The sequence below is a fragment of the Rissa tridactyla genome, chromosome 14, assembly GCF_028500815.1.
Source record: "Rissa tridactyla isolate bRisTri1 chromosome 14, bRisTri1.patW.cur.20221130, whole genome shotgun sequence".
Lineage (NCBI taxonomy): Eukaryota > Metazoa > Chordata > Aves > Charadriiformes > Laridae > Rissa > Rissa tridactyla.
Window position 1 is genome coordinate 3124798 of NC_071479.1, and position 10439 is coordinate 3135236.

Below are 10439 nucleotides of genomic sequence, written 5' to 3' on the forward strand. Positions count from 1 at the left end.
GCCCATTAGCCGATGAATTTCAGAACTCTTACTACTTGCTCCAGTCATTTAGAGATCTCTTTATTTTCTTACAAACATACACAACAACTGAATAGGACTTTCATACTGTGGGTTCCCCAAGAAGCAATGCAACATGTTTTCTTCTAGTTGCACGAGAAAGGAGTGGGGGTAAAGCAGGTAATAGCTGCCTCACAGTGTTGTGCTCCCAGTTTGATTGCTCCTTACAATGCACATCGAGCCAGTGAAGTGCTGCAATGCAGCTGTCCACATTTTTAAGCCCGTATGTTAGGGGATTAGGTAAATCGGATGTTTAATTTCCTCTCTATTGGGTCTTCTTCAGTATATCAAATGCGTGGCACTTACTTAGCTTCGTGTCACTTTAAAGATCGTGAGCTTTCTGAAAGTCATTTTGTTGATCTGGACTCCTAGCTGAGCTCCATCTCTGTTCTGAGACTGACCATTGTGTCTTTTTGCAAAGCCTTAAGTTCATCTGTGTGACAATTTGAAGGAAGGAGGGTGCAGCAGCAACTCCTTTAATAACTTCCTATTTGGGTACCAACTCTGGAGTAAAAGAACTTTTGTTCTTTAGCATAGTTCACTTCCAAGTGAAAAAACTAAAGAATGGGATTGCTTTAATTCTACAATAAGTGTGCATGTAGCATTATGCACAGTATCTCTGTAGATGAACTCCACAGAAACTTATTTATGCCATAGGTCTACTTTCCTCTGAGCTCTAGCAAAATGATGAAGTTACTTCCAGATGTGACTTCTAGTAGTACTAGAGATGGTAAACTACACTGGTGAAATGGATCCATGATGCTTGTAACAAAACCTGGACTGCAGGAAACTTGTTGCCTAACTTCACATGGATAATAACTGGTTATTTTCCTCATTCAGTTTGACTAAGTCTTTGTTCACCTTGGTAACAGCTATAAATATTCTTTGAATTCAGATACATAAGCCCAGCTCTTTAACAGCCACCACATCCCACCAGAAGGGCACACACAGGGCCTTCAGCGTGACAGCCCCACCTCTGCTGGCGATGTGACTAAGTGGTAACACAGCAGTGACTTACTTCTCAGATACATGCTTTCAGTTGTAGTGATGAATATTTTGGCTTGCTATGTTCTCCCTGATGCCAACAGAAGGCTGTATACACCCATCTTCTCTTGTAACCTACTCAGAGGGTCAAAGCAGTCATCCGGCGTCAGGGTGGGCATTTAAGCCCAACATAACGAGCTCTTCACAGTCCAGTGTTGTGAAGCAGCTTTGTTCGGCTGTAGCATAGCTCCATGTTTGCACAGTATGCCTGGAAAGATTGGGGGAGAGGGCTTGCAGCAATATTATAATCTCAAAATCATATTAAAAAAGAAGCAAGTCTGTCAGAGGTGCGGGATGCACTGCTTTATCGAAAGAGACGGTACATCCGAGGGAGTCGCCCATCCTTGCTGGAAAGCGCTGTCTGGATGTGTTCGTAAGTGGGCAAATCTGTTAAGTCACCCAGGGCAGCCACAGCTGGTTTTTTATGAAGCATCTTAGTGACCACTCTCTTGATATCAGCAGATTTCACTTGGCCTGCAGGAAAAAAAAAAGCCAGAATTGTGACAATCATCACTAACTCTAGACTTTCTCTACCATGCTTCTGTTTTTTCCTTCCTTGTGACAAAAATAAGCATTGTGGTAGCTTGCAAGCAATTGAGAAGATCGGTTTGAAATACAGATCTGTAGTATTTATGCCCCCATGCTAAGGCAATTTATCTGTACTATAAGAATATGTTGTAAGTTGCTCCCCCCACCCAATTGTACCTACAATTCAGTCAAGGCAAGGAAAAGCATTGTGTACTCACTGATCAGGGCACAGAGCTCATGAGGTAGCTTCCTTGTGTTTGTGGCCAACACTTGCCTTCCCACATCTTCAAAGATAACTGGCCGAGACTCAAGGTTCATCATGAGCATGGACTTCAGCTGCGTCTTCGCTCGCTCAAGTTCTACCTGTATATGAGCAGCAAATACAAGGAGATGTTTAAAAAAGTCTGGCCACTGCTCTCTAATACAAGATACCATGTAAGAGTTCTGGGAACACCTCCCTCTTTGTGAACATGGTGCTAAAATTACTGTATTTTTTTTACAGAAATACTTGTCTACAGAAATTCATTCTAGCACGGTCAGTGCAATGCAGTATTTCAGCTCAAAGGCCATCTGCATAGTCTGTACGTTAGGGTGCTGACCTCTCCTACTGCTCCTGCCATTAGAATGAATTCCCTTGTGATGATTTCCACCATCTCTCGAACCTAGGAAAAAACAGATAATTGAAAGAAGATTAGAACAATGCTTATTTTATTAACATTACTGTCTGGTAATGAGATGTGATTGCTTTTTAAGGACAGCTGTCTTTGAATACCAGACTATATACCTGTTTTGGATCTGCACTGGCATGTATACACAGGAGACCTGTATCCTCATAACTGTGGTGGTAAGAGGTTGCATTATACATCCAGTGGTGCCTGTGGGTATACAAACAGTATTTAAAAATTTAAAAAACAGAATTTAAATGTAAAAATGAAACAAATATGGACAGCAAGTTCCCTCCTGGTGCACTTTCAGGATTCTCAGCAGTGCCAATGAGAACTGTCAGTTCCTGCCTCTGACGTAACTTCTGCATGTGCCATCTACTTCCTTCTCTCCACTTGCTTCCCCGAGACCAAACCCAGAACAACACAGAGCAGCATTACTCGTGCCTACTGCCAATTCTTCTGTTACCGTCCCCTGATTAAAGGATGGAGTGGTCTGGTGGAGGAAGACGGGGTTCCTGGTCACTTCTGACCTTTACTTTCACCCTCTCAAAATGCCCACTGACAAATCAATCACGCGTGTTTCAAGCAGAATAAGCCAATGTAAAACCTGGGGGTGTTGGCTTTCAGAACATGAAGCCATCCATGAGAACCTGCTAGAGAAGACTGCCCTGCCATCCCTTAAACAGAAAGGCAAACACACCTGTTGAGCACATTGAGATACAGTCGGGTGAACATGCCCTTGCCAGGCCCTCCAGCTGAAAAAGAGCCACCGCCTCCCATCATCATGTTTAACACCGCAAAGGGAATGAAATCTTCCTCCTGAATTGCAGCAAGAAATTCACTCAGTTAACAGCAGAGCTCTCAAGGGTCCGTGATGAGTAAAGAGGGAGAAAAAGAGCCAGAAAGAAACATGGCACAAGAAGAGCATAAAGGTCAGTGCCTTTATCAAACTGTCAGTGAAAAAGCTGCTTGTCTGTATGTGCAGCAAGAGGGCCAATGTTTCTTCAAGAACAGGGCACGCAAAACAAATGATTTGAGGTTGATACTTACTAAAAATGAGCAGCTTTCTAACCCAATCATGATGTGTGTAAGCTCTGGGATGGGAGTAGGGCCCAAACTCACATCTGACATATCTTTTTCAACCTGTGGGAAGGGCAGATAAATTATTAGAGCAGATTTTCACCTCTCTTGTATCCAGCTTCATGCATTCCCAGTAATTAACCTGTCATGCAGATAATGGCTGTCATGGCCAGTTTTGTCTCTCATTCATGAACAGTATGTAATGTTAGAAAAGCAAAGCCTATGGAGAAATCAGCTGAAGTACAAATCTGCACCTCCAACCGACAGGCACGATGCCACCTCCCCCTTCCTTTTACCTTCACAATGCCTCCTGTGTACTGAGCCACAGATCTGTCCACGTCCTTGGTCTGCCCGCTGCCCCACACCGGCTCCACTCCAAGCAGGTGTTTCCTCGCACACTCCACTAACTGCTCGTGCTCGATTCCCACCCCGGCAAGCACCATCCTGTCTGGCGTATAGTAGTTGCGCAGGTACGAATGCAGGACTTCTCGATCAATTTTGTCAGTATTTTCCACTGGGCAGAACCTGTTCAGTCCAACTGTATTGTCTCTGTAGGCTGCCTAAAAGGAAACAGATACATTAAAGTAACATGTTACTTCATCTAAACCTTCTCCTTTTTTAGAATTATGCCTACCTGTTTGAGATATGCAACAGAGGAAAGGCTGAGCATTATTTCACTAATGTCAGTGTTACTCAACAACATGCTGTCATCCAGGTCAACAAAGATAAGTTATAGATAGTTTTAACTTAGGTTAAAATCTTTCACGTGTGTAGAATGTAGGATTTCAAAGTGGAGGGACAGCAAAATTCTCCCTCTCGCCATTGAAATCTAATTGAATAACAGAAAAATCTGTTTTCAGAATAGTCTAAAATAAACCCTTAGTTGAGGGAGAGAATGCAGCATGTCACATACAGGGGACTGCACGCAAGGTAGATTTTTCAGTGTTTTACCGCATGGATCATTTCTGTGAGGAGAGGCTCTGGATCAGGTCTCATATTCAAGTCTTCAAGCTCAAAGCGTATAGCTGTTCGAGTCATCTCAATTTCTTCATCTGTAACAAGAGAGAAAGCAAGAGATAACAACCACCATGCAAAATACCCAACTGCTACATAACTTCTTGACGAGCACGATCTAACAAAGAATTCTGAAATCTAATAGCAAGTCATGGATTGTGGGTCTTTTTTTGAGACAGAGACTTATGTTCCCAGACCTGATAACCTGGGCTGTAGCGCTACATCAGCCAGCAAGTTGACCACTGTGTCCAGGCCTTTGGCATCAGCAGAAACAGCGTACATTATGGTGTCCCTGCAACACAAGCAGACGGTTCGGCACTGAGAAGTCACATCTATGATCATTCAATAAGTGTGCATCAGGAAATCACAAATAAAAGTGCTCAACCATTATTAAATGCTTTCAAAAGGAAACAGAACTGACTTTTATAAGCCTTTCAGGTTCACTTTTGTATCTTCTTAGCAGTCGGCAGAAATGGATTTCTGGTGCTTAGAAGCAAAAAGTGGCTTTTACTGTCACACACCAGAAAAAGCAACTCAAACCACTGTCAGTGTTACAGCCACTCAGGTAACAGAGAAAGAGCATCATACCTGGATGCCTGGCAGTCACAAATGCCTCCGTGCTTTTCTAAGGTGAGGAGAATTTCATCTTTGCTGCCAAACTGAGCTGTGGACTAAGAATGAAGACACCAATGTCACGAACTGGTAAAATGATAACGTTATAATCCTTCAGTGTGACCCAGAACAAGCATCATCTTCTACATTCTTTAAGTCAAAAGCTGGCTAAATACTCACTGATCTTGCAAGTAAAAGCACAACAGACTTTCAAAATATAATTATGGTCATAACAACCAGGAATACCATCACCATCTACTTAAACAGATCAAACCCACGGTGCCGCTGTGAGGAGCGGGCCACTCTCTCTCGCTTCCCCTGGTCGCTCAGTGCTGTGCAAATTTAAGGTGTTTTTCACAAATTCTGGGACACCGTCAGGACAAGAATGGTACTCACGGAGAAAGCCAGCTTTTCCAAGAAGTGAGAGATCCCACTGAGGTATTTCGCTTCGTGTCTTGATCCCGAATTTATAAGAACTACAGTTAAGAAGAGAAAAAGCGTGACTTTTACCCCCACACCCGTCCTTACGCACAGCCCAGGCTCCCGGGGGAGATGAAGTGTCACTGCCGCGGCCACGGCCAGGCCTGCGGGCAGGCCCAGTGCGGCTGTCCCCAGCTCAGCCCAGTGCCCGGGCCCGGTGTCCCCCCGGTGCCGGTACTCACGGCCCACGGTGCAGAACTGCCCAAACTTCTTCTGGGAGGCGACTCGCAGCCCGTTCTCCAGCACCGTCACCCGCGTCTCGAACCGCTCCCGGCCCTCGGCCGCCGCGAAGACCGCCTTGGGCACGCCGGGCAGCGGGCAGGTCAGCGACACGCTGGGGTAGGCGCCGCCGCCGCTGTAGCTCCGGCCGGCCGCCAGCCCGCACCTGCGGGATAGAGGAAGTTCCGTGAGGGAGGCCGGGCCCGGCGGCACCTCCCTGCGGCCGATACCGGGCGCTGCATGCCCCCGGTTTCCCCGCGGCCCTCTCCTCACCGCCGGACCGGGCCCCAAGCGCCCCGCCGCAGCCACGCCATGGCGGCCGCCATCTTGCCGTCACCCGGCAGCCTCGCTGCCGCCGGCTGCGGGGGGAGGCGGCACTGCGCAGGCGCGCTGACCCCGGGGATGTGCTCAGCCCCGCCCCTTTTCCCGCCCACCCACTCCCCGGGGAGGTGGGACTCGGAGGAAGCCGCGATTGGGTGAGGGTGTGGTGGCCACTCGCTGATTGGTTCGTTCTGAGGGAGGGGCGGGGCCTCGCCTCAGAGTGGACCCCGCCCCGCGCTCGGTGGCCGCCCCGCCTCGGCCCGCTCCGCCACCGGGGGTGGCTATGGCGGCGGGGGGGCTGCCGGCGGCGGGATCGGCTGAGCCCAACCCTTTCTCCTTCCACGAGTTCGTCCGCAGCAAGGCCCGGAGCGGCGAGGAGGCGGGCGACGCTCGACAGGTAGGCCCCGGGCAGGGCCCCGCCGCGATGAGGCGCCCGTCCCGCGCTCACCTCAGCCTTTCTGCTCTGCTCTCTGCAGGCGGCGCGGCCCGGCCCAAGCCTCGGCCCTCTCTTGTTCCCAGATCCGGCGCCGCTTGGAGAGGAGGAGGAGGAGGAGGAGGAGGAGGAGGAGGAATGGAGCGGGAGCTACCGGCCCTTGGCCGTGGAGCAGGCCCACCTCGCCCCTCTGGGCCCTGCCTCGCCCTCCACCGACTCCTTCTTCTGCGAGGGCACGGGGCTGGCGGGCAGCGAGGACCCGAGCGTGGCCTCCCTCGGAGCCCCCCCGGGACCGGGCTTCTACTCCCTGCGGCAGCCCAGTTACGAGGAGGTAAGGATCTCGACTGCTCGCCTGGCACCTTTCTCAGGGCGGACACAAACGTCGCCTGTGGGCTCGGTCTTCTGTCAAGCGAGTTCTGAGCTCCTGTGTCGGGTTGTTACAGAAACTTGGTGTCAGCCTCCAGCGTTATTAAAGCGTGCTGTCAGCAAGGGCTGCGCAATACGTCGTAGCTTGTTGGAGACGCTTACGGAAAGGAATTAGCTCTGAAAAACTCTGTAGCATGAGTCAGATCCCATACCTTGTCTGTCCTACTGCTTTTGGCGTGACCCAGGTGCCTTCCTCATGCTCTTGCCTCTTGAGGTCATATTAATTTAGAATTAACAGCATTTGATTAGTCATATTGACACTGGTTGCTTGGTGCCACATTTCTGTGCCCCGCAGGGTTAGTAAAGTAAAATGGTTTTGAGAGGGGAAAACTAGGTGTGAAAGTAAGCTTGAATGTAACAGAAAGTGCAAGACTTTCCAGCACTGAAGTTAAAGCTGAATATTTCTTCTGGTACTGGTCTTGGAGTGTTAGTAGCATTGTGAAACGACACCCTCATTTCTTCTAATGAGAATTTTTATTTTTTAGCTAAAAGAAGAGAATGCCAGTTTGAGAAGCAAGATCAATAAGCTTCAGATTTTCTCTGAAACTCAAGCAGACAAGTGCGTAAGCAACAGTACGGGGAAAAGTAACCACATAAGCAAGGAGTTATCTTAGAAGAGATGCTCACTGGAAACAGTTGAAGTCTTTTAAGAATAAAAATGTAGTCGAAATCTATGCTATTTGTTAAGAAGCTTTAAGAAACCTGGTTTTCTTATTGAAAAAGGCTTGGAAAGTAAGTGGAAGCTGACATCTGATGAGTGTGCCTATGTGCTTACGCTTCATGCAGTTTAGCTGGTTAGGAAATGAGGGTAGGGCTTGACAGGATGCATTTCATAACGATTCAGACTAACAAAATAATGAATCTTAGTCTCTTTTCCTGGAAGCAAGAAAAGCATTTTTATTTTGCTGGTGAGCACCTTGATATTGGGGGAGTTGAATTTCCTGAGGCTAAACAACCCGGTGACTGATCCAGGGTGGCAATTTCTGAAGTTCCTCTGCACTGTGCTGCTCCTTGCAGTGAGGCAGCTGGTACTTCCATGGTGATGGGGTAACCGTTTGTTTCACAATTATCCTTATCTAGGCTGATTGTGAACAGCCGTGTTTTCGTGTTTTCTGTACGGCGTTTCTGCAGTCAGCTGTATAGTTCCCTTTAACGCTAATGGATGTTGAACAAAGAAGTCCCCTGAGCCACAACCTAGAACTGTACTACTGTGGGAAGACTTCATTTTTCTTATAACATGAATGAGTTTCTTGATCCTTCTCTAGAATTTTCTTACTAAGGTATTTAATGCTACAAGTCTTACTGAGCATTGTCTCTTGTTTCTTAAGGATGAGGAAGCTTGAAAGAAAGCTTGAGGAAAATAAAATTAAAGAAGAAAAAGAAGCGCAGGATTTGGAAGCAATGGTGCAGCACGTGGAACAAAATCTCCAGCTGATGACTGTAAGTGTTGGCGTTTGCCGTAGTAGCAGAAGCTTGTGTGGAAACTGTGTAGCTCTGTTTCTTTTCCTTCCTCCCCCAGGAGTGAGGGAAGCTGAAGTGATTCCGTCACCTATGTGAGCACTAAACAGCTCTGACATGGGTTTGAACTTTTCCCTTATAACAAGACTGCATCCCAGTCCAGAACTCCTTTTCTTACCTACAGTAAGGGAGGTCTTTGCAGAAATACTATTTTCAGATTCATCAACACCTTCAATTGCTTTTTTGCAGTCTTCTGTAAGCACCTCCTATATGAACTAAGAGCTGTTTTTCCGGCTTGCTTATTTATACTGAGTACCTTTTCCTCTTGTCTGTGAAAAAAATTTAATGGCTAGAGGTGATGGACAGCACCTGAAGATATCAGAAAGGAAAAATGGGGAGGGGAGGAGAGGAGACAGCTGATCAGACATGGTTGGGGGCACCATTCCCATCTCGTAAAGCATTCAGAACACAAGGGGCTGTAACACAAACCATATCATGCTGGAATCATGCACTCCTGCGTAGCTCAAACTGCCTGGTATGTCCTAAGCGCTGCTATGGTATCAATAACCTTTATTCTATTTCAGAAACGGGCTGTTAAAGCAGAAAACAATGCCACAAAACTGAAACAGGAGAATGCACTACTTCAGGTACGAAGCAGTATATTTAAGGCCTTGCCGAATGTACTGGGACCAAAAGCGTACACCTTGAAATTGAGCCTATAAAAAAGATACTGAAAAATTTTAATGACGCCTCACTTTTCCTAGCAAATGTTATAGAAGATGTTCTAGACTAGAACATTTCAGCTCTGCGCAGACTGTTAACTTCATCTCTGCCACGTGTGGTACTTCACTGACAGTTTGCTGAAGTTTCATGTGATGTTCAAATGCCATTCGATATTTGGGACCTGTGAACGCTGTAACACAACAGGGCAAAGGGGGGGTTCAGCTGCAGGAACACGCCTGACAGAAGGGAGAGAAGCTTGAGAAGTACTTAATAGAGAGAGTTCAGCCACGCCTGCGGAGTGTTAGGTGATAGCATCGGGGGCAGAGAACAGCCTCCTCCCTGCCGTCACAGTCAGAATATGCCACTCCAGCGCTGGATGGTTCTGTGAAACAAGCAGAGCAGGCTGGCATGAAAATGCGCAGATGTTTTCTGCTTTAGTAAAGGCTTTTTAGCTGTAGTTTCGTGTCTGAGAGCAGAAAGTCTGCTCCCCAGAGCTGGGAAGACATTCTCTCTAGGCAGTCTGGTTATGGGATCTGCTCGTTGGTTGCTGTACCCTGCTCAAAATTGTGAAGGATCTGCTGGAGTTCTGTAGTTATTTTCATATCAAGTTTTTGGCCGTTTCCTTCCTAGGTTCAGCTGAAAAATTACAAGATGGAGAATGAAGCCCTGAGGTCGGGGCAGTCGGCGAGCCTGGCCGCAGTGAAGCAGAACGCAGACCTCGCCTTGCAGAACCTCCTCACCATCATAACGAACTCCCGGTCGTCCATAAAGTGAGTTGTTTTAAGATGACTCTCCTGATGCTGTCCCACGTTTGTCTAAATACCGAGGTCACAACTAAATGTCCCCAGTGGGTTTTTTAGGATTGAAACTCGAGTTCTTGTATTCTGTATGCCAGATCAGCACATCCATGTTCTTACTTACCTGCTGGGTATTTTTCCTCCAAGTTTAGGGAATAAAAATAACTAGAATGTGTCTTATTTTTTAACTTAATGTGAAACCATTAGACTCTCTAAGCCTCTCAGACTTTATTTCTCTATGACTTTTCCGCTTCACTCCAAGCAGTGAAGTCTTCAGTCTAGATAAATGGCTTCTTGAAAAACCACTGTTTAAAAATTTTTTTTAAAAAATAACAGCACCAAGACGCTGCCTGTCTGCCTTGTCCTTCCCTCCTACCCCTGACACTGCCCTTCTCCCCGTTGCAGGCAGCTGGTGTCTGGAGCTGAATCCCTGCAGCTGATCGCCGACCTCCTGAGGTCCATAGACCGGATCGCTGAGGTGCCAGAGGACGGACAGTGACTCAAACCAAACGGACTCAAACCCAGAACTTCGCTTTCACTCCGAAATCATTACTTAAAAACTAATTTCTGATATTCAGCCTG

The 10439-nt window shown here is 47.2% G+C and overlaps 2 protein-coding genes across 2 annotated transcripts; one reads left to right on the plus strand and one right to left on the minus strand.

The window, feature by feature from the left end:
• Nucleotides 1-39: 39 nt before the first annotated feature.
• PMPCA (peptidase, mitochondrial processing subunit alpha) lies at nucleotides 40-6083 on the minus strand. Its single transcript, XM_054221147.1, has 13 exons — nucleotides 5973-6083; nucleotides 5663-5865; nucleotides 5397-5476; nucleotides 4977-5059; nucleotides 4586-4680; nucleotides 4326-4426; nucleotides 3671-3934; nucleotides 3345-3437; nucleotides 2995-3113; nucleotides 2414-2504; nucleotides 2229-2291; nucleotides 1848-1992; nucleotides 40-1575 (listed from the first exon to the last, which is right to left on the minus strand). The coding sequence occupies exons 1-13, from the start codon at nucleotides 6023-6025 to the stop codon at nucleotides 1406-1408; spliced, it is 1560 nt and encodes a 519-aa protein (XP_054077122.1). The 5' UTR covers nucleotides 6026-6083; the 3' UTR covers nucleotides 40-1405.
• Nucleotides 6084-6246: 163 nt separating this feature from the next.
• Nucleotides 6247-10434, plus strand: ENTR1 (endosome associated trafficking regulator 1). Its single transcript, XM_054220149.1, has 7 exons — nucleotides 6247-6417; nucleotides 6497-6784; nucleotides 7365-7438; nucleotides 8208-8319; nucleotides 8922-8984; nucleotides 9691-9830; nucleotides 10263-10434. Exons 1-7 carry the CDS (start codon nucleotides 6304-6306, stop codon nucleotides 10354-10356), a joined length of 885 nt encoding a protein of 294 aa, XP_054076124.1. The 5' UTR covers nucleotides 6247-6303; the 3' UTR covers nucleotides 10357-10434.
• Nucleotides 10435-10439: the final 5 nt, after the last annotated feature.

Bases quoted from the DNA above. Each gene is read 5' to 3' on its own strand.
- PMPCA (XM_054221147.1), bottom strand. From the start codon at position 6,025: ATGGCGGCCGCCATGGCGTGGCTGCGGCGGGGCGCTTGGGGCCCGGTC. The intron at 3,114-3,344 runs GTAAGTATCAAC...GCTGCAATTCAG, and splicing joins TAGAAAGCTGCTCATTTTTA to GAGGAAGATTTCATTCCCTT. The intron at 1,993-2,228 runs GTCAGCACCCTA...GCTCATATACAG, and splicing joins TGGCAGGAGCAGTAGGAGAG to GTAGAACTTGAGCGAGCGAA.
- ENTR1 (XM_054220149.1), top strand. From the start codon at position 6,304: ATGGCGGCGGGGGGGCTGCCGGCGGCGGGATCGGCTGAGCCCAACCCT. The intron at 7,439-8,207 runs GTGCGTAAGCAA...TTGTTTCTTAAG, and splicing joins TCTGAAACTCAAGCAGACAA to GATGAGGAAGCTTGAAAGAA. The intron at 9,831-10,262 runs GTGAGTTGTTTT...TCCCCGTTGCAG, and splicing joins AACTCCCGGTCGTCCATAAA to GCAGCTGGTGTCTGGAGCTG.